The 24511-nt window shown below is 39.2% G+C and overlaps 1 protein-coding gene across 1 annotated transcript in view; it reads left to right on the top strand.

Moving 5' to 3' along the window:
* The first annotated feature begins 5830 nt into the window (after positions 1 to 5830).
* The window catches only part of LOC134322125 (cadherin-10-like), a 33616-nt gene continuing 14935 nt past the window's right edge, over positions 5831 to 24511 (top strand). Inside the window, exons 1-2 of the mRNA XM_063003994.1 lie at positions 5831 to 5872; positions 15663 to 15902. Of these exons, the coding sequence (XP_062860064.1) occupies positions 5831 to 5872; positions 15663 to 15902 (282 nt within the window). The remainder of the gene's footprint in view (positions 5873 to 15662; positions 15903 to 24511) is intronic.

Genomic DNA, 24511 nt, shown 5'->3' with positions numbered 1-24511 from the left:
GTTGATAAATTATAACAATAGGTGTGTCTGACACTCACTCACTCACTCACTTTCTTGACCGCTTATCCAGTCAGGGTCGCGGGGGGGTGCTGGAGCCTATCCCAGCTTTTCAATGGGCGCAAGGCACACAGTAACACCCTGGACGGGGCGGCAGTCCATAGCAGGGCAGACACACATACACACACACATACACACATTCACACACCTTCACCTTCAGTATAAGAACGTTTGGTTGTTTAGTGTGTGTTTATAAAGCAGCGCTCTGTAAAACAGGCCGTAGAGTAACATGTAGGTGTGTGTTGTTAAGCTGGTGTGTTTTGCTACGTCTCCTGAGTAAAGGCGCTCCAGGTGACGCTAATTAGGCCGATCTTGCTAACACGGACAGTAAACACGGCGCTTTTATAAGGAACAGCGGGGCGTGTGAGACCCTCTGTACACTACATGAAGCTCAAGTGCCCCTGACCGATTTGATTAATGTGAGTGCGTGTGTGTGTGTGCGTGTGTGCGTGTGTGTGTGTGTGAGGAAGACAGGACGTTTAACAATAAACAATGACAAAGCAAAAGTACTTTCATACTAACACACCCACCAACAGCCGCATCCTTTTATAATCTTTATACTTTATATATATTATACACCGATCAGCCATAACATTAAAACCACCTCCTTGTTTCTACACTCACTGTCCATGTTATCAGCTCCACTTACCATATAGGAGCACTTTGTAGTTCTACAATTACTGACTGTAGTTCATCTGTTTCTCTACATGCTTTGTTAGCCCTCTTTCATGCTGTTCTTCAATGGTCAGGACCACCACAGGACCACCACAGAGCAGGTATTATTTAGGTGGTGGATGATTCTCAGCACTGCAGTGACACTGACATGGTGGTGGTGTGTTAGTGTGTGTTGTGCTGGTATGAGTGGATCACACACAGCAGCGCTGCTGGAGTTTTTAAATACCGTGTCCACTCACTGTCCACTCTATTAGACACGCCTACCTAGTCGGTCCACCTTGTAGATGTAAAGTCAGAAACGATCGCTCATCTATTGCTGCTGTTTGAGTCGGTCATCTTCTAGACCTTCATCAGTGGTCAAAGGACGCTGCCCACGGGCTGTAGCATTTGAACGGGCAACCTTCTGGCAATTATGTGTACATCAATGGTACAAACGTCCATTACATCCATCCAAAATCAAGTCCTGTGATGGGGTCTGAATACCTATATATGTAAAACACCTCTATCTTGATGGGAGTGGTCTCTTCCAGGACAGTATTGCCGCATGCACAGGACACGTGGGGTCAATAGATTTAAGGTTCATGAGTATAATTTGCCCTCATCTCTAATCGCACTGTCCCAATCTGGATGTATTTATTTCCCTGTAAACTCTGGTGACCTCTGCTGGACAGGAGGATTCCCATTCCGTTAAATTGTGACCACAGTTTGTGGTTAATGCTTATTGCTAATGCGACTTGCTAGATAGTATGAATTTGTGGTTTTGAACTATTTCAGGACGCTATTTAGTACACTAGTGGTGCGGTTTGGAACACAGCCCACTTTGTTTGTTATTTACGTTTCCTCGTACAAACACCGCTTTATGGAACTGTCATTGTCTCGCCAGCACAGTTCTGGAGCCCTGGCGGAGTTCTACCCGTCACGCCACGCAGGAAATCGAGTTTTCCTCCGCGCGTCTGTCGGCGCTGACGATTGTCACGCTACACTAATCAATTCATGGTGCGAAAACAAAACCATCACCAAGCGCTTTCAGCCAACACACACAGAGCAATAATGTGATTTCCTGAAGATGAAAATAAAATGGATGGATAAAAGGAAGAGAAATAAACTGGCCCAGAACGATAATGTGGAACAAAACACACAAACACAAACACACACACACACACACACGTTTGTCTTAAAAACGAGAAGTTTAACCGATTGTGTAGCGAACAGAAAGTAGTTTTATACACGTCATTAAGTGCAGGGCGGGTTTATACTAAAATACTTAAAAAGGTCTTCAGTCGTCATTTAAAGGTGGCAAGAAAAGTTCATTCATTCATTTATCTGGGTGCTGTTACAGAAGTACTTACAGCTACAATCAAAATTATTCAACCCTCATTCATTTATTATTAGTGTGTTTGTTATCCGTAGTCTTATTATTATTATTAATATTTATTATTCATTTATTATTATTATTATTATTATTATTAGTCTTATTATTATTATTATTAGTCTTATTATTGTTAGTCATTATTATTATAACTCTTATTATTATTATTACTCTTATTATTATTATTAATATTTATTATTCATTTATTATTATTATTATTATTATTAGTCTTATTATTATTAGTCTTATTATTGTTAGTCATTATTATTATAACTCTTATTATTATTATTACTCTTATTATTATTATGTCATATTACTATTAATATTATTATTAGTTTTATTATTATTATTATTAGTCATATTATTATTATTGTTATTATTATTATTATTATTAGTCATATTATTATTATTATTATTATTATTAGTCTTATTATTATTATTAGTCATATTATTATTATTATTATTATTATTAGTCTTATTATTATTATTAGTCATATTATTATTATTATTATTATTAGTCGTATTATTATTACTATTGCACTTGTTTTTTGTCCGGCTTTCTTTGTTCGCAATTTGCGATAAACTCTGTAAACTCAGAATTATTCAGCTCCCGATGAGTCCCTCATAAGAGCCCTGATAAATCCTCGCTGGTAGTTCCAGATGAGCCAGACAATGTACTTATACAATTAAACAAAAAAGGATGAATTTATAAACTCAAAACTATGTTATTAAAATGATAAATGTTAATTAAAATGATAGTGGGGAAAAAGTACTGGCACCCTGATGATGGAATAAACTTCGCGAGTTTGAATCTCAGCTCTGCTCCTGGCTGGCATGATCAGCTCGTTCGTAGGGAGGGTGTCAGAGGGGATTCCTCATAACTGCTGCAATTCTCACCTCTGCTGGCTGATCGATGGTGCTGCACAGAGACGGGAGATAATGGAGATCAGTGCTTGACTCTCTGTGCACGATACAGAACCCACCTCATGTACGTGGCGGAGGGGGGGTGTGTTATTTACGGCTCTCCTCAGTCAGTAGTGAAGGTCAGCAGCAAGAGAAGAAGCGCAATGCAATTGGGTAACTGGATTCAACTGGATTGGGAGGAAAATTGGGGAAAAACGCAAAAAAAAAAAGACTTACACTGTTCAGTAAGAGGAGTTTAACGGCATGTAAAGGACTTTGGTGACGGAGGAGACAGATTCTCTAATCCGTACTGTTCGGGCAGAACAGCAAACACCCTGTCTGGTGAAAAGCAGGAACTGCACATCACCTGGCTAAACCATGCCTACAGTGAAACATGGTGGTGGCAGCATCATGCCATGGGGGTGCTTCTCATCAGCTGGGACAAGGAGCCCACCAGAACTGACATCTTGAGCTTGTAAGTTTGAATCTCAGCTCTGCTAACAGTCAGCCAGGGGCCTACACGGACAATGACTGACGATGTACAGGTTCCACATCCGTGCATGATACGGATCTCTGTATGAACCCACCTCATGCAGGTGAAAAGAAGTGGTCAGAACTGCACACGGGGCTCTCCTCGGTCAGGAGTGGAGGTCAGCAGCAGTAGAGGAACTGGACATGACTAGACTGGGGGGTAAATCTGGGGAACAAAATAATTGGGGTGGGTGAATGCAGTATAAGTACTCAGTATCTTGAGCCCTGTGTTCCTTTAGTCATGAGAGGAAGTTCAAGACGAGCCAGAAACACAGAACACGTCTCAACTTTGTACTTTCATACATATAAACAACCCACCCACTGCAACCCTGACCACAATGAAGCAGTTAGGAATGATGGATTAATTGGAATATTGAGAAATATTAAATAAATGAATAAATAGACACAGACTTAAGCAAATTCAAATGATTTTTAAAACCTTTTAAGATGGTATTGCTCTTGGTGTGATCTTTGCAGGACTTCCATTCTAAAGAGAGTAGTTATCATACTTAATATCTTTCATATCCTCTTCTATTAAACACAGTTTTTCTCTCCTGCATCTTTAAATATCTGATCTGACAGGTTTCCGTTACGTCTGTTAGGCGAGTTTGTGTGTTTAAACAGATGACCGTGACTTGTCAGAGGTCTGTGGTCATTTCGGACGGACTGACCCCAGAACTGAGGCTTGGTGTCCTGTAGACGAGCTATTTAAAGAGTTTAATCAATACATGGTTTGGGACTGAGCACACACATCCTGCATAAGATTTCATCAAACAGTCAAACCGTTTTATTTTTTAATCATGAACGTGAGTTTGGGAGCCGAACTGGGTTTAGTTTCCCGAGTGCTACCCTCCTGAGGGGTCTTTCTAAAAACCCAGCAGCCACGGACGTGGATAAACAGTCTGGTTTATGTGGAGAGATTAAACAACGTGAGTGGTGGTGGAAATAAATAATGGGATAACGTGGTGGGACGTGGTGGTTTCACCACAGAACTGGTTAGAACCACTGGGTACGAGGCAGGAAAACATCCTGGATAGAGCATCCAGCCCTCACTCACACATAGGACCAGTGTTCCGTAACCAGTCCACCATCTGAATGTTTTTGAGAGGTGGGAGGAAACCAGAGCACCTGAAGGAATCGCAAAAATACAGGAACGTGTGAAGGATCCATGTATTTACCGCAACCCAGGCAACACAAACAATTCATCAAAACGAAATGGTGGTGATCTGGTCCCACTGTGGTTTACAAGATGTAACGTAAAGTCTCCACAAGGGGATGTTCGTGTACAAGTTCATTTTGTGTCCAATTAGTTCAATTAGTGTATTTAATTATTAGTATTTTTCTCTGTGTCCCATTTTTTTGGCTCACGATCCACCCAAGGGTTTGAAAAATGCTAGTTTAAACCCACAAAGTGTGGCATGGTGGTTCAGTGGGTTAGGGTTAGGGTACATAGGGTTAGGGTTAGGGTACATACACGATCCACCCAAGGGTCGCAACCCAGGGTTTGAAGAATGCCAGTTAAAACCCACAAAATGTGGCATGGTGGTTTGGTGGGTTAGGTTTAGGGTACATAGGGTTAGGGTACATAGGGTTAGGGTACATACACAATCCACCCAAGGGTCGCAACCCAGGGTTTGAAAAACACTGGTTTAAAAGGAACAAAATGTGGCATGGTGGTTCGGTGGGTTAGGGTTAGGGTTAGGGTACATAGGGTTAGGGTACATACACTATCCACCCAAGGGTCGCAATCCAGGGTTTGAAAAATGCTGGTTTAAATCACAAAATGTGGCATGGTGGGTCGGTGGGTAGCACTGTCGCCTCACAGCAAGAAGGTCCTGGGTTTGATTCCCAGGTGGAGTGGTCAGGGTCCTTTCTGTGTGGAGTTTGCATGTTCTCCCCGTGTCTATGTGGGTTTCATCCCACAGTACAAAGATGTTCAACTGAGGTGAATTGGAGATACAAAATTGTCCATGACTGTGTTTGATATAACCTTGTGAACTGATGAATCTTGTGTAATGAGTAACTACCGTTCCTGTCATGAATGTAACCAAATTGTAAAACATGATGTTAAAAATCCTAATAAATAAATAAACCCACAAAATAAACACAGTTGGTCACATTCACACAAAAACAGGGTTTGGGGGGTTAGCAGAGGGCTTGGCTGAAACACCTGAACCTGAACTCAGTCATTTGGAATGGTGTCCACATACTTTCGATCATATCGTGATTTTATTTTCTATACAGGTATCACGTGATTGTGCACCTGCTTTCTAATTCTGCTCACTGACCAGATCCATGCAAATCTGGTTTTATTCATGTGTGTGTGTGTGTGTGTGTGTGTGTGTGTGTGTGTGTGTGTGTGTGTGTGTGGTTTGTGTATCCTGACAGTGATGGATGTTCTTCACGTATCGTTTGTTTTGATGTCGCGGTTTTGCTCGGCCTCGGTTACAAATGTCAGGAATATTATTTACTCGCTGGTGTTTCTTTACATGTATGTACATATATTTAGTGATATTATTATTATTATTATTTATTTATCTTGTTTGGGTGTGGCCCCTGGGCAGGTGAACAACAGACCAACAGACACAGGCTGTTCCTGAGGATGGGGGGGTCAGACCAGGTCGAGGCGACAGCTTAAGAGCACAGTGCGATCCTTCGTACATGGTTCGGCTCTCCGTTAGCCCTTTTCGACCATTCGACCTTCTGGTTCGCAAACTTGATTTTGGTTGTTCGGTTTTGAACTGTAAACATCCGTTTGCTGTAAAGTTTACAATATAAAATATATAAATAAAGTTAAAAATTATAATGTTCAGTTTTGTGTGCGTATACGAATACTGACACACTAAACATCGATTATGTGGCTGCTAATTTTCTCTTCACTCATGTAACTGAACATCTGTAAACAAAAACGATTCACCGTTAGTCTCACTTAGCGCTTTTCCACCAAAAGAACTCTGGTTCTGGTTCTTGAACCGGTTCTGTTCATGTTTCTTTGAACCTTGGTGTTTTGTCGAGAACCGAGCCGCGTTTTCACCCGTTTTTGGGAACCAAGCTGCGTCATCAACGGTGGGCGTTACACAACGAAAGTAAAGAGTAACATGATGATGGAGTGTGTAGATTATCTGTGGGGATTTGTGCTGCTGTTACAGATGTTTGTTTTTATGTAAAAAGCATCGATCAGCTGTCGGTGATAAGAAGACGTGACGTGTTTGTCTCTGTTGTTGTTTTCTTTAGTTCATTGATGTGAGAAGTGTTTTGCGCTTCCCTCTCACTGCGACTCTCGGCGTAAATAGCTGATTTGCTCAGCGCTCGGCTTGAGTGATAAAACATCATTAAAGTTCCACAACACAAACAAACATTAGTGTGACATTACCATCAAACCCAGTCTAAAAGCTCCACATGTATCTGTGTTTAACTGGATTTACTTCACGTGTGCTGGTTCTGCAGCTCCAGGTTCTGAATCCACAAAAAGCTTCAACTAAATAAAGCGTAACATGGCTGAATGTACTAACAGTACCACACAGAAACACTCAATTACTCCGTTATTACTGGTTATAAGTGCTCTGTACTGGTTATAAGAGCTCTGTACTGGTTATAAAAGCTCTGTACTGGTTATAAGAGCTCTGCACTGGTTATAAGAGCTCTGTACTGGTTATAAGTGCTCTGTACTGGTTATAAGAGCTCTGTACTGGTTATAAGTGCTCTGTACTGGTTATAAGCACTCTGTACTGGTTATAAGTGCTCTGTACTGGTTATAAGCGCTCTGTACTGGTTATAAGCGCTCTGTACTGAAATAAGCACTCTGTACTGGTTATAAGAGCTCTGTACTGGTTATAAGTGCTCTGTACTGGTTATAAGTGCTCTGTACTGGTTATAAGCGCTCTGTACTGGTTATAAGCGCTCTGTACTGGTTATAAGAGCTCTGTACTGGTTATAAGAGCTCTGTACTGGTTATAAGTGCTCTCTACTGGTTATAAGCGCTCTGTACTGGTTATAAGCGCTCTGTACTGAAATAAGCACTCTGTACTGGTTATAAGCGCTCTGTACTGGCTATAAGAGCTCTGTACTGGTTATAAGTGCTCTGTACTGGTTATAAGCGCTCTGTACTGGTTATAAGCGCTCTGTACTGAAATAAGCACTCTGTACTGGTTATAAGCGCTCTGTACTGGTTATAAGCACTCTGTACTGGTTATAAGAGCTCTGTACTGGTTATAAGCGCTCTGTACTGGTTATAAGCGCTCTGTACTGGTTATAAGAGCTCTGTACTGGTTATAAGTGCTCTGTACTGCCCAAATTCATCTGTCAGTGTTTTAGTACAATAAGCCACGGTACGCTTTATTTTTAACGTTAAGTGTTTATTCTGTCCGGGTCACTTTTACCGCGTTATATATCACACAGTTCATCACTTTGAAAATATCAGCAAATATCAGCGGCAAACTGGATCAGAATTTGATCAGGTGACTTTAAAATATGAATGTGCAGCGCAAACACGATTTAGCAGCTTCTCAAACCTCAACACTGTGACACGCTCACAGATGACGTCACGATTTGCGCTGAAAAACCAAGTATTCTGTGGTGCCAGATTAGAACACTAGTTCACTCTCTGGAACCTCTTTTTTTGGTGGAACCCCTCAGAACCGGTTCAAAGTCAAGTTCGGGAACCGGAATGGAGCCAGATCCTGGTTGGTGGAAAATGGGTAACAGAGTTCTTTTGGTCAAAATGGGCTGGTGAGAAGAAATGACCATGATGTGTGTTGGGGAAATGGAGATGACTAAACTGAGGGAAAAGTAGGTTAGAAACCATTTATATTATAATTATAACTGATATTATTACTACTTTATTATGTTTATTATTTATTACTTATTATTATTATTCTATTATTTCGTTGTATTAATAATCATTATTAATAATATTATTATATATTATTATTATTATTATTACTACTACAATAATTATTGTCATTATTATGGTTATTATTGCTATTATTACTATTATATTATTTTTTAGGATAAAACTGAGCAAAAAGTGGGTTAGAAATAAATATTATAATACCATTATTATTATTATTAATATTATTATTATTATTATTATTATTGTTATTGTTATTGTTATTGTTATTATTATTATATTATAATAATAATTATTATTATTATTACTACTACTACTATAATATTTTTTTTATTTTTAATATAACTGACATTATTACTACTATATTATGTTTATTTTTCATTATTTATTATTATATTATTTTGTTTAATCTGTATTAATCATTATGTTTAATATAATATGTTTTTTTATTATTATTAATACTACAATAATTATTGTCGTTATTATGGTTATTATTATTATTATTATTATTACTATTATTAGTATTAAATTACTTTTTACTAGTTATTATTATTATTATTACTAATAATAAAGGGAAATGGAGATGACTAAACTGAGTGGATTAAAAACCATTTATATTATTATTATCATTACTATAATATTTTTGTATTTTTAATTTTGTTACTACTATATTGTGTTTATTTTTATATTATATTATTATTCTGTTATTTTGTTGTATTAATCATTATTTTAAATATAATATAGTTTTAAATTTTTATTATTATTACAACTACAATAATTATTATTGTTATTATTATTACTATTATATTATTATTTTAATATTATTATTATTATTACTACTACTACAATCATTATTGTTGTTATTATTATTGCTATTATTACTATTATATTATTTTTAATTTGTTATTATTATTACCAATAATAAAGGGAAATGGAGATGACTAAACTGAGCAAAAATTGGGTTATAAACCATTATTATTTTTATTATTATCATTATTACATCAATATTAATTATTTTTTATATTTTTTTAAATATTTTTTATTAAGATAACTGATATTACTATGATATTATGTTTTTTTATGACTTATTATTATTATTGTTCTATTATTTTGTTGTATTAATCATTATTATTAATACTACAATCATTATTGTCGTTATTATGGTTACTATTGCTTTTATTACTATTATATTATTGTCATTCTCACATTACTAATTATAAAGGGAAATGGGGATGACTAAACTGAGAGAAAAGTGGATTAGAAACCATTTATATAATAAAACCATTTATATTATTATTATTATTATTATTATTATTATTATTATTATTATTATTAGCACTACTATAAAAAATTACTTTTATTTTTAATATAACTGATATTATTACTTTTATATTAGTTTTTATTAGTTATTATTATTATTACTGATAATAAAGGGAAATGGAGATGACTAAACGGAGAGAAAAGTGGGTTAGAAACCTGTTATATTATTATTATTACAATAGTTACTGCTGTTATTATTATTATTGTATTATTTTTGTTAGTTATTATTATTATGATTATTATTATTAATATCTGATATTTTTATCTTATGTTTATTTTATTACTTATTATTATTATTATTCTATTATACTGCTATAATTTCTATTATATTAGTATTTTATTATTATTATTATAATTATTATTATTATTATCATGTTACTGATAATAAAGGGAAATGGAGATCAAAGTTTTCTCTAAACTGAGCAAAAAGTGGGTTAGAAACCATTTATATTATTATTATTCTATATTGTTATATTTTTTTTATAAGTTATTTTTATTCTCACATTGCTGATAATAAAGAGAAATGGAGATGACTAAACGGAGAGAGAAGTGGGATAGAAAGCATTTATATTATTGTTATTATTTTATACTATTATATTATTTTTATAAGTTATTTTTATTCTCACATTGCTGATAATAAAGGGAAATGGAGATGACTAAACGGGGAGAGAAGTGGGTTAGAAAGCATTTATATTATTGTTATTATTTTATACTATATTATTTTTATAAGTTATTTTTATTCTCACATTACTGATAATAAAGGGAAATGGAGATGACTAAACGGAGAGAAAAGTGGGTTAGAAAGCATTTATATTCTCTTTTTCAGGTTCCTTATTCTGACTGAATTAGATCTGCCCCGCCCGCTGTGAGTTCTATACTGTATTAATGTATCATTTCTATACGGACGCGCGGTGGCATTAATTTCCATTTCAGCTTGTTTATCGGAGCGTGATGTGATGAACGAGCCGCAGTTCAACAGTCCATTAGGACGAGACGCTATCAGAGGCGTTTTTCATCATATTTAAAACCCTTTTATCAACCATTAAAGCGGGAAGAGCTACAAACGAGACTGTAAACACTTCCCGCTCAGTCGTGGATTTCAATGAATTCTGCTACTGTTTTTTTTTTTTTAGATAAAACGATCTGAACACATTTTTCCACAAACTCCTTTAGAAGTTTGGTTTGGGTTTTCCTAAAGTGTTCTTGCCCAAGGGTTGGAATCCAGTGGTTTCCAGCAGGTCCTTCAGCGTCTGGATGTTGAGAGGTGCATCGTTCTACTTTTAGATTTCCTGTAGCTGCCCAAATTCAGTTTAAAACACTGATGTTCGCCTACAAAGCCAAAAATGCTACCTTAGAGACCACATCATACCCCTCTCTGTACCACGCAGCCTCCGAGTTACTAGTCTTGCTCGTCTTGACCCTCCACCCAGGACTCGAGGAAGACGCATCAAGGCTCTTCTCTGTACCTGCACCCAAGTGGTGGACTGAACTTCCCCTGTCTGTCTGAACATCTGAGTCTCTCGCTGTCTTTAAAAGTCGATTAAAGACCCTTATCACCTCTTTTTTTAGTTTTTTTTATGCATTTTCTCCCCATTTTCCTCCCGATGTAGCGACTCAATTTTGTCTTCCGCTGCTGAGAGATACCAGATTGCATTAGAGGAGAGCACGTCGCTGTACACGCCTCTTCCCAAAAATATGTACAGCCCTCCTCTTCTCGCCCCTGCACTCTGCACAGGCGTCTCTTCTGCCAATCAGGGTCCTTACACAGTGTATGAAGAGACACCCACCCACACATAGTCCGGCCCCCACCCTGCAGATACAGTGGCCAATTAGTATCTGATGCAGGCACTGCCAATTATGCCCGCCAGATGGCGCCCAGCCGACCGGTGGCAACACCGAGTTTCGAAGCGAAGAGTTCAGAAAGTCGGTGCTGGTGTGCTAGCGGAATATCCCGCTGCGCCATATGGGCACCCATCACCTCTTTACTAAACACTTAAGCTGAGAACTAACCTGAACTTACTAACGTTCTATAGCATCATATTTTCAGGTTTCAAGGTTTCACCAGATTTGTATCCTCGGACTTTTGTTTACTTGAAACTAAAGTAAGAAATCTTTAGGGTGCATTCACATGGATAAATGCAGTAAAACGTCATCAGCGTGTGAATCTGAGCTGAATCTGCATTGGTGTGGAATAAGCGTCAGATCCAGGGTTACAGCTCCATGTGTATCTGTGTTTATCTGGATTTTCCTCCCTGTTTCACTTTTAAACTTGTGTTACAGCTCCAGCTTCTGAGAAATGGTGAGAATCAGAATCAGCTCCTCCCAGAGTCTAAAACGCTTCTGGTTGAAAATAAAGCTTAACGTGGTTTAATGTAGTAAAAGAAGGAGACAGGAGCACTAAACTTCTCTTCATTATTACTGCTCATAAGTTCCTCCACTAATCACATTCCTCACTCGCTGTTTTACTACAGTAAGTCACGTTAGGTTTTGTTGGTACGGCCTGAGTCGCTTTTACTGCCTCGTATCAAACAGTTCGTCTCATTGGAGGAGCTTTGAAAAGGTCAACGTCAAACCGGTTTAAAGGCAAGCTAAGCAGCACCACCACACTCCATGAGAAAGAACGACACAGTTGGCGCAAAAGTGGTTTTGCCGCTTCTCATGTGAATGCGCCGCTCAGACTCGTAGACTGAGCACCCTGTCAGCGGTTTGTGGCTCGTCCCTCCTCGGACCCCGTCTGTGGGCGCTCAGCATGACTGCTGCGGGTTTTGGAGATTTAAACCCACTTGTCTGGGTATAGTGCTACCCACCGAGCCACCCTGTATATATACGTAATTTTTTTAAAGGGTTCAAAATCAGGACGGCTCAGCGGGTAGTGCTAAGCATGGGTTCGAACCTCATCTTAAGTCACCGTCTGTGAGGAGTTTGGCATGTTCTTCCTGTGTCCATGTGCTTCTTCTGGTTAAGTTATTTTCCCACCTTTCACAAACACAGATTATTTTGATCCGTTGAATTAAATTGCGACTAGATATGAATGTTTGAGGATGTAAGAGGGTGGAATCCTGGGTTCAACCCTCACCACCGTCTGTGAGGAGTTTAACATGTTCTCCAGAAGCTGCTTTCCTTCAGGTCCTTTGGTTTCTTATTTAAAACCATGAAGAAGGTGGACTGGTTGCTTTTGTGCTGTCCCTTGAGGCCCTCGGACAGTATGGGACAGGAGCCTGGTGGGTGGAGCTTTGGGCTGTAGAACAGAAGGTTGTGGGTTCGAATCCTGCCTCTGCCGTACAGCCACTGTTGGGCTGATGGGCCCTTGAGCAAGGCCCCTAACCCTCTGGCTCGGACCCCAGCTTCTTATTATTTAGAAACATGAACATCATCCAATTATAAGGTGTCTGAGGTGATTGGTATGTTCTCCACATGTACATGAACATATAGGGCATCACAGTGGTACAGTATGTAGTGTTGGTGCTGCACAAAGCCATGGTTGTAGGAACCTGGGTTTGAACCTTGGATCTGAGAGGTGTCTGAGGTGATTGGTATGTTCTCCCTGTGTCCACGTGGGTTTCCTTGAGGTTTCCTGCACAATGCCATGGTTTTGGGTTTCTGGAAACAGGGTATGGACCTTGGGTCCGGTCACTGTCTCTCTTTCTCTGAGGTGATTGGTATGTTCTCCCTGTGAATATGCATTTCCTTCAGGTAATGTGGTTTATTCCCAGCCTCCAGCAGCTCGTAGAGGGTTGACTGATTGAATTTGACCCCCGATGGGTGTGAGGTCTGCTGTGGACTGTCCAGGTTTGTACCCCGGATTTGATTTTCTGACCCCTGACCAGGTTAAATATCCCAATGAAGATTAAATATGGATGGTGGTTATTTTACTTTCTGCAGCCGTCGTTCCTTTCCTTCACACTGGTTTTCTGAAGTGCACTCTCAGCATTTCTGATCCCCGCTGGTTCTGTCAGAAACGGAGTGAGCGTATCGGCCCGGGCGGCGCCATCACGCCGCGACTAATGCGCGTATTACCTCTCATTTGCATTGCAAACCATCCATCCTGGCGTGTCTCGAACCTGCACGACCTCGACTGATTGATTTCATTAATCACCCGCCCTACATCCTTCATGCAACTATAGTACCTGAAACTTCATCTCATCTGCTTTTCATACGCAGGTGATCAAAAGTATGTGGACGCCGCTCACAGACGTTTACTCCAGGTGTTTTAGCCACGCCCATCGCTGACAGGTGTATCTGATGAACTGTATTAATGATATGCAATCATTTATAGGAGAGGAACTCCAGTGGCCTCCACAGAACCCTGGACTCAATCCCAGTGAACACTGTTGGGATGAATTAGAAATGGTATAACATTAATACTGTGTTTTACATATTTTTGGACATTTAAACCTTGATTCTCTGTCCACCAGGATTTACTCTACACTTGTGATGATGTTTGTATGGCTCTTATGTATTTGTACATAAATATTTATCACAGTCTCAGAGACACTGTAGTACATCCAGCGTCTGGTTAAAGAACACATTAATGAAAGAGGAATATAGAAATAATGTGTATTCAGTGTATAAATAAAACTCATAAAACACTCATCATTAATATGTCGGGGTTATTGTGAAGGCCACCCTCATACTGTCAGCCATATAGTCTACAAATTCTATATATGCTACACATGTTTATATTGTTATTATTATTATTATTATTATTAGTAGTAGTAGTAGTAGTATTTTATTACAATAATAATAACAATAATAATCATCATAATTATTATTACAACTACTATAATAATTATTATTACTATTATTATTAATATAATTGATATTATTACTATTATTTTGTACATTGTTTATTAGTTATTATGTTTAAATTATTTTGTTGTATTAATTATTATTAATATTATTATATTATGTTTATTTATTATTATTATTATACTATTTTGCTGTATTAATTATTATTATTATTACTATTATATAATTTTTATTAGTTGTTATTATTATTAATAATACTATTATATTATTATTTATTTGTATAATTATTATTTTATTATTTTATATTATTACTACTACTGTAATAATAATTATTATATTAATTCATTGTATTATTTATTATTATTAATTATTATTTATATTATTATTTGACATTATTATTATTATTATTACTACTACAATAATATTACAGTTTTTATTATTATTACTATTACTATTATATTATTAATAATTTATTATTTTTATTTTATATTATTACTATTATTGTAATAAATATTGTATTAATTGATATTACTAATACTAATTTATTATTAATAATTTTTATTTATTATTATTATTATTATTTTATATAATTACTACTACAATAATTATTATTTTTATTACTATTTTTACTATTATTAATATAACTGATATTATTGTTAATTATTTTGTTGTATTATTATTATTATTTATATGAGTATTTTACATTATTATTATTATTATTACTACTACAATAATTATTATTGGTCTTCTTATTAATAATATTATTCTATTTTTATTACTTATAATTATTACTAGTACTTTATTATTATTACTAACACTTATATTATTATTTATTAATATTAATGATTATTTTTATTAATATTAATTATTATTATTATTAATTATTATATTATTGTTGTATTATTGTTATTATTATTATTATTACTAACACTGTTATTATTATTTATTTATATTAATTGTTATTATTAATATATATAACTGACCAGTGTCTCTAGATGATCTAATGTCTAAAAACATTCCACAAAGGTCAAAACTGTGCTGTAATTATATATTTCAAATGTTATTAAACCTTGAATTAAATAAACAAAACAAAGGATGGAATGTAAAATCATAATTAATAAATAACCCTCTCCCCCCTTATTCTCAGATGGACTCTGTGATCTGGACGTAATGGATGACCTCAGATAGGTTTGAGGACCTGGACTACAGTTGATACTGGATATAGAGGACAGGATGAAAGCGCCGGTGTTTTTATTAGCCTGGTTTTACCTGTGGAGAGAAGCAGAAGGAGCTCTGAGGACGATGGGGGGTCCGGCCAGAGGAACGTCCACACGGTCAGAGGTGGACGAGGGGGCGGCGGCGCTCCGGCGCTCTAAACGAGGCTGGATGTGGAATCAGTTCTTCCTCCTGGAGGAGTACACGGGAAACGAGGTTCAGTACGTGGGGAAGGTACGAGGCACAGTTCAAACATACTATTATTATATAAAACATAAAACGTATCATGTAAAAGCAGAGACGCAAAATAAAACATTTCATTCATCTTAGAAGCTTTAATCATAACTCAAACTACAGTTCAGTCCACCACAAAGACGTGGAGAAAATATAAAACTAAAGCTGAACTACCTAGAACAGGCCACACTTCTATTTGTGTGAGTTGGTTGAATTTTACCACCTTAATCAATTTATCTTTTGGAATATCAGCGTTCCTCTTCTACTAAATATGTTATATGTTTAATACCAAAATGTAAGCAAATCCTTATTAAATACATCACTCACAATATTAAAAGGACATTCTGTACATTATTATTATTATTTATTATTTTTTGTGAGTAGCTGGTGCTGTATTTATAGTAAGATTAAAGACTCTGGTTCACCAGACGAGTTAGCAGCAGCACTCACACATTAACAGTCTCACATCTATTATTAATAATCGCCATCAGCCTGCCAACAAAAAGTCCAGGCAGCAGAAACAACGAGCTTCATGAACAGACCTTATATACCTGAGGAAATAGAAGTGTTTTACTGGTGTTTTACTGGTGTTTCAGTCACATCACAGCCTCAATTACAAAGCAAACAAACTGAGAACAAAACAGCATTAAGAGAGAATGCAAACACATACCAGGAACGTGGCATTTCAGGAACGTGGCATTTCAGGAACGTGGCATTTCAGGAACACTGCATTAACTAAAACACCATTTTAAAAATGCAGCATTAACTGAAACAAAAACTTTTTTTTAAATGCTGCATTTTAAAACTGCTGCATTTCAAAAATGCTGCATTAACTAAAACAAACATTTAAAAAACGCTGCATTTCAAAAACGCTGCATTTCAAAAACGCTGCATTAACAGAAACGGAAAACATTTTAAAAACGCTGCATTAACTAAAAAAAACAACATTTCAAAAACACGGCATTAAAAGAAACGAAAAGCATTTTAAAAACGCTGCCATTCAAAACTGCTGCATTTCAAAAACGCTGCATTAGCTAAAACAAACAACATTTTAAAGACGCTGCATTTCAAAAATGCTGCATTAACAGAAACGAAAAGCATTTTAAAAACGCTGCATTAACTAAAAAAAACAACATTTTTAAAACACGGCATTAACAGAAATGAAAAGCATTTTCAAAAACGCTGCATTTTAAAAACGCTGCATTTCAAAAACGTTGCTTTAACAGAAACGAAAAACATTTTTTAAAAGCTGCATTTTAAAAATGCTGCATTAACTGAAATTAAAAACATAAAAACGCTGTATTCAAGGGTCATGCTCCCAGCCCCTACGGGTACTTTGTAATTTTGACTAGTTAGTAACTGCCTGCCATTGATAGCCAAACAGCTACAGCAGAAAGTTTAGCTCTGTTTTCAAAAGAATTAGACGTTAGATTCTCTCCACACCTTCTCTCAGTTCTGTATCTTCAGCATCTGCTTTTTGCTTGGTGGCTGGGAGCATTTTTAGTGTAAGCGACCCTTGAATGCAGCATTGCTGAAGTGTTTTTGTTTCAGTGAATGAACTAAATGCAGCGTTTTTAAAGTGTTTTTGTTTTAGTTACATTTTTGAAATGCTGCGTTTTTAAATGTTTTTGTTGCAGTAAATGCAGTGTTCCACGTTTTTAAAATGTCAAGTTTTTGAAGTGTTTTTGTCTCAGTTAATGCAGCATTTTTGAAATGCAGCGTTTTGAATTATTTTTGTCGCCGTTCATTTTTAATTTTTTTAAGGTTTTTAAAGCGTTTTTAAAATGTTTTTTGTTTTAGTTACATTTTTAAAATGCAGCGTTTTTGAAGTGTTTTAGTTTCAGTTAATGCGCCGTTTTTAAAATGCAACATTCCTGCTAATGTATTTGCATGCTGTTGTGTTCTCAGTTTTGTTTTGTAAATGTTGTTGTGATGTGACTCAGAGGGCCACTGGATTTTTATGCCAGTTTATCAGCATGTGGACGTGTTACAGACTAAAAAATTCCAGCGTGGTGTTTCAGTGAGACGTTTGGTCACTACAGGTCATTAGAACACTACAGGTCATTAGTGGTGGAACAGAACACCCTTCTAAATGATTCCCTTCACTGGTGAGAACCTGCACCCATCAGGACGGGAGTGATCCGTCATACTGGATGAGCAGGAACAGGAACGCTACAGATTAAGAAGAAAAATATATATCGTTAGAGATGAAAGTAAAAGAGGATCAGAGGGTTTATTTCTGCTGACCTGAAGCCGAGGGCAAAACTGGGTGAGAAAATTGATGGTTCAGGCCGAACACACAGATGAAAACGCAGCGCTGATCAGTTTCTATTGGAAATACAATCACACACTGTGTGGAGGAACTGATACAGAGAGAGAGGAATAAAGGAAGTCAATTATTCACTTTCACGCCGTGTGATCTTTACTTTAAATTACTTATTTGGTACAAAAGGGAAGAAAAATGATGCAGAGGTCGTGAGTTCAATACCTCTAATGCAGAGTGTTAAATAAAACACATATTTCACCGTCTCATGCTGTACGTGCACTCGGAAACTGTTTGGGGCGGCACAGTGGCTTGGTGGGTAGCACTGTCACTTCACTAAGGTCCTGGGTTCGATTCCCAGGTGAAACGTTGCAGGTCCTTTCTGTGTGGAATTTGCATGTTCTCCCTGTGTCTGTGTGGGTTTCCTCCGGGAGCTCCGGTTTCCTCCCACATTTACATTGTCATTTTCAGCATTTAGGAGATGCTTTTATCCAAAGCGACTTACAGTACTGTCACAGTATATTATCTAAGCAATTGAGGGTCAAGGGCCTTGCTCAAGGGCCCAACAGTGGCAACCTGGCTGTGGTGGGGCTTGAACTAGCGACCTTCTGATTGCTAGTTCAGTACCTTAACCACTAGGCTACAACTACCCTCAACATTCATTTACATTTTTCAGCATTTATCAGACTCTTTCTTCCAAAGCGACTTACAGTACTGTTACAGTATACAATCTGAGCAATTGAGGGTTAAGGGCCTTGCTCAAGGGCCCAACAGCAGCAACCTGGCAGTAGTGGGGCTTGAACCACCTTCTAGTACCCTAACCACTAGGCTACGGCTTGCCCACAGTACAAAGACCTGCAGGTCAGACACCGAGTCAGTCTGAAAACCTAGCGCTCTCTCTACACAGACACATTTCCCATCATGCTACACTCCTGAGAAGAGGGCGTGTCTAAATTCTTAGATTCCTTAAAATGCTCCTACTGAGGCGCCTTAATTCTGAGTGATGATCTGACTGAATAACGAGGAGCGTCCGACGCCTCCTCAGCGCTGAAGGTGATCCCAGCATTCAGTGCGACACGACTTTTCTCACCAAAAACTACAAACATGGTGGATGAATTAATACGGAGCAACCAACGGAGTTCTTTTCACATTATAATGTAAATAAATTCTCATTGATGTTTAATGTGTATAAAGGTGTAATTATACGAGTGTGGGTTTATTTGTAAATTGGGGCGTCAGGGACAGTTTAAGCGTTTTCGGTACACGGAGGGAGACGTTGGCTGGAGTGCTAGCATCGGTTTGAACGTCCTGAGGCTAACTGTGTTAGCTTAGTAAGCTAAAACTGCGCTGACGTAAAGCAGAGTGTCTAAATAATCTGCCTTATGAGTTCTACCGAGGCAGCTGATCAGGTAGGTAGTAGGGAGCAGGGCGGGTCACTAGGTTTTCACACAGGATGTGTAGTGCTGCAGTCAGCTAAACTTCCCACGCCGGACCTGCACTCGCACAAATGATCATTCACTGTGAAACGAATCAGGCTTGTTTAGCGTTGCGCCCGAGCGCGTCAGCGTCGCTCTTCAGGCAGAGCTAATAGATGGGTTTAAGCGCGGCGGGATGATGAACGAGCTGGCTATAGTTAGCCACGAGGACGGAGTGAAATAGGGCAGCGCGCACAGGTGATTTTCTGTCTACATCCGTCCCACGTGAATACACTCGTACCGCTGCCGGCTTTATACGCTATATTAAAAGAAAAACACACACACACACACAGAACTGTCAAAAATATAAACATCTGAACTAGGTAGGACAGAACGAACACGCTGGAAGTTCTACATCGTCCTAACAGACGTCAGGCGTGATATTATTCAGCACATCGCTCCGGAAATGTATTTCACAGAACTGGAGAAGGATCGACTCAAGGGTGCGGAATACACAGCGCTGTGAATAAGTATTCACCCCCCTCCTAATTTCTTCTAATTTCACTAATTTGTCTCATTTAACTGTTGCAGATCTTCCAGCTATTTTTAAATACATTTTTCCCCCATTTTCCTCCTGATTTAGCGCACTCATTTTGTCTCCCGCTGCTGAGAGATACCAGATTGCATCCAAGGAGAGCACGTCGCTGTACATGCCTCTTTCGAAACGTGTACAGCCCTCCTCTTCTCGCCACTGCTTTCTGCACAGGCGTCTCTTCTGCCAATCAGGGTCCTTACACAGCATATAAAGACCCACCCACACATAGTCCGGTCCCCACCCTGCAGATACGATGGCCAACTGTGCCCGCCAGATAGCGCCCAGCCGACCGGTGGCAACGTCGAGTTTCGAATCTCGGCGTTGGTGTGCTAGCGGAATATCCCGCTGTGCCACCTGGGTGCCCTTCCAGCTATTTTTAATATAATGACACACAATTACACTCACACATGCACACACAGACACATAACACTAACACTAACACATACGCACACGTATTGTGCAAACACACACGTATACATGCACGCACACACACACACACACACACACACACACAAACTTACATGCATACATCCACATACATACATCCACACTTAAGATTCTGACACAATTATGCTTACACAAATATACACTCATACACACACACTCTCTGACACGAAAAGCTCTGACAACTCCAATACACACAACTACTTAGCGGCTGTATCACTTGCATCTTTGCACAATATTGTGTTTTTTGCACCTTATTCTTTAATATCTCTGCTGTTATATTAACTCGCATTGCTATCGGTATATCAGAATATGTTTTTTTACCTCACCTATCATTTATTCAGTACCAGGTACTGACCAACTCTACACATCTTTGGTCCCATTCCCCTCGGTTTCTCTATATTAGAAATGTCTCTAGTATTTATTACACTGTTTTTACCTACACTGTGTATGTGGTGTTGTTTTGCACTCATGTTCTGTGTTGCACTCTGGTCCTGGAGGAACGTTGTATCGTTTCAGTATGAACTCATATAGAGCTGAAATGACAGTAAAGCCTCTCTTGAACTCTCTCTTTCTTCTCTTGAAAATGCAGCTATTAAATAAGCTGAGGATAAAGATTTATTTATTCTGTGAAAAAGTAACTGCCCCCCTAAACCTGAACCTAATACCTGGTTGCGTCACCCATGGCAGTAACGACTGCAGACAAACATTTGCAGTAACTCACGATGAGTCTTTCACGTCGTTGTGGAGGAACCTTTGCCGGCTCTTTTTTGTAGAATGGTTTTAATTTGGCTAAATTGGAGTGATTTGGAGCATGAACTGCCAGATTAAGGTCTTGCCACAGTCAGACCCTTTTAACCGACGTGGAACGGGCACCGTTCTGGTTCATGAACTTAATTTTGAACCAACTCACCACGTTTCTGAATAAATAAATAATAAATAAAAAAACTACCGAACTGTGAACATTCGTTTTCAGCTGTAGGTAGAAAATACTGAGGCGTCATCTGTGAGCGTGTCAAGTTGTAGAGAAGCAACAATACCTGACAAGTTTACTATATTCAAAAAGTTTCCTCACTTTTATATTGTGGTTATAAGCGGGTGGGAGGAGGAGGGGTAATCGGTCGTGTCTGAGAGACGCTTTTAGTCCGGATTTATCTCCATCTGATTTCCACCTTTTTGGACGCTGAAAGAAGCTTTAACAGTTTGACATCAGCGGCTCAACTGGTTATCCCACACGAAGTCGCCTTCAACGTCTTTTTATAAGTTGATCAATGCTTTTTGCATGAAACAAACATCTGGAACAGCAGCACAAATCCTCAAAGTTAATCTACACACTCCTACACACTCATCATGTTAGTACCTTTTACTTCTGTTGTGCCACGCCCACCATCAATGACGCATGCTCGGCTCCCAAAATCAGGTGGAAACGCCGCCGGTTCTTTAAAACAGTGGTCCCCAAGCACCAGGCCGTAATCGCTACATCAGCAATGAAAACACTACTTTTTTACGGGTGTTATTGTCTCCAATCACCCCTAGGTGGGAGCAGCGTCTTATTGCAGCGGGAAAAGCTCATTTGTGAGCAGTGTAGTTATTCTATTTTAACCCCCCACCACCACCACCACCCGGCTGTCCGTAAAACTATATCTTGCATGAAACGGGTCCGTGGTACAAAAAAGATTGGGGACCACTGCTTTAAAAGAAGTCTGAACAGAACCGGTTCAAGAACCAGAGTTCTTTCTGTCAAAACGGGCTCAGTAAAAATTTCAATGAGATTCAAGCCAGGCTGCTCCAAAACCATGGTTTTATTTCTTACGTGACATTCAGAGTTGGACCTACTTGTGTAGATCATTCTCCTGCTACACAACCCGACTGCACTTGAGCTTTAGGTCACAAACTGACTGACTGACTTCTTCAGGATTTATACCAATAGCACCACTGTGACTGCTGCTATGATGTTTTATGGAGTGTAACAGGACCCACGTCTTCCAAAAAGTTCCAGCTTTGACTCATCAGTCCACAGAATATCATCACAGGTCCTGAATTTTGGCGCACTGAGCCTTTGTGTCATTTTTTTGGTCAGCCCTGGTTTGGGCCTTGCAGCTCTCCCACTTTTGTCCAGCATCTTTCTTATATTTTGCATTGTGTACATTGACCATGGTGAGGCGGGTGTGGCCGGCAGTTCCTTTGTGCCCTCACGGATGAGTTGTTGGATGAGGCCAGCCACTCATGAGAAGGTTCACCACAGCTCCAAGCTTTCTTCATGTGTGATTAATGCCTCTCGCTGTGGTTTCCTGGAGTCCCAGAGCCTTAGCAATGGCTTTGTAACTCTCTCCAGACTGGTTGAGCTGAATGACTGTGTTTTGCATGAGGATTTGAATCTCTTTAGAAGGTGGCAGGATGTGCTGGTGCTTCACATCCACAGGCAGGTTCCTGTACGTGATGTTTAGGTTCAGCAGGACCTGCATTAATCTTAACTGGCGTGGCTGCTGAAGCTGAACCCAAATATCAACCGGACGATTTAGAAGTTGGGGGCAAATACTTTTAATTACTTTTTTAATATACACGATGGCTCGGTGGGTAGCACTGTCGCCTCACAGCAAGAAGGTCCTGGGTTCGAATCCTTTCTGTGTGGGGTTTGCATGTTCTCCCTGTGGGTTTCCTCCGGGACCTCCAGTTTCCTCTCACAGTACAAAGACGTGCAGCCAAAATAACTGGGGTTATTAAATTGCCCCTGGGTGTGTGTGTGTGCCCTGTGATGAATAGGTGACCTGTCTGGGTTGTTTCCTACCTTTCACCCAGTGCTGTTCCTTCTGCTGTTCCTTCTGCTGTTTCCTCTACTGGCGATTCTGCTGGTTCTTCTGCTGTCTCTTCTGCTGTTCCTTCTGCTGTTCCTTCTGCTGTTCCTTCTGCTGTTCCTTCTGCTGTTTCCTCTACTGGCGCTTCTGCTGGTTCTTCTGCTGTCTCTTGTGCTGTTCCTTCTGCTGTCTCTTGTGCTGTTCCTTCTGCTGACTCTTGTGTTGTTCCTTCTGCTGTCTCTTGTGCTGTTCCTTCTGCTGGCTCTTGTGCTGTTCCTTCTGCTGTCTCTTGTGCTGTTCCTTCTTTTGTTCCTATTGCTGTTTCCTCTACTGGCGCTTCTGCTGTCTCTTCTGCTGTTTCCTTTGCTGGCTCTTCTGCTGGTGCTTCTGCTGTTCCTTTTTGTGACTCTTGTGCTGTTCCTTCTGCTGGCTCTTCTGCTGTTCCCTCTGCTGGTGCTTCTGCTGTTCCCTCTGCTGGCTCTTCTGCTGTTCCTTCTGCTGTCTCTTCAGCTGTTCCCTCTGCTGGCTCTTCTGCTGTTCCTTCTGCTGGCTCTTGTGCTGTTCCTTCTGCTGGCGCTTCTGCTGTCCCTTCTGCTGTCTCTTCTGCTGTTCCTTCTGCTGTCCCTTCTGCTGTCTCTTCTGTTGTCTCTTCTGCTGTCTCTTCTGCTGTCTCTTCTGCTGTTCCTTCTGCTGTCCCTTCTGCTGTCTCTTCTGTTGTCTCTTCTGCTGTCTCTTCTGCTGTCCCGTCTGCTGTTCCTTCTGCTGTTCCTTCTGCTGTTCCTTCTGCTGGCTCTTGTGCTGTTCCTTCTGCTGGCTCTTCTGCTGTTCCCTCTGCTGGTGCTTCTGCTGTCCCTTCTGCTGTCTCTTCTGCTGTCTCTTCTGCTGTCTCTTCTGCTGTTCCTTTTGCTGGCTCTTCTGCTGTTCCTTCTGCTGTCTCTTCTGCTGTTCCTTCTGCTGGCTCTTGTGCTGTTCCTTCTGCTGGCGCTTCTGCTGGCGCTTCTGCTGTCTCTTCTGCTGTTCCTTCTGCTGGCTCTTCTGCTGTTCCTTCTGCTGTTCCTTCTGCTGGTGCTTCTGCTGTTCCTTCTGCTGTTTTGTCT

Source organism: Trichomycterus rosablanca, chromosome 10 (genome assembly GCF_030014385.1).
Source record: "Trichomycterus rosablanca isolate fTriRos1 chromosome 10, fTriRos1.hap1, whole genome shotgun sequence".
In the NCBI taxonomy this organism is placed as follows: domain Eukaryota; kingdom Metazoa; phylum Chordata; class Actinopteri; order Siluriformes; family Trichomycteridae; genus Trichomycterus; species Trichomycterus rosablanca.
Note: the sequence above shows the minus strand (reverse complement) of the source record. Positions and strands in the feature narration are given on the sequence as shown.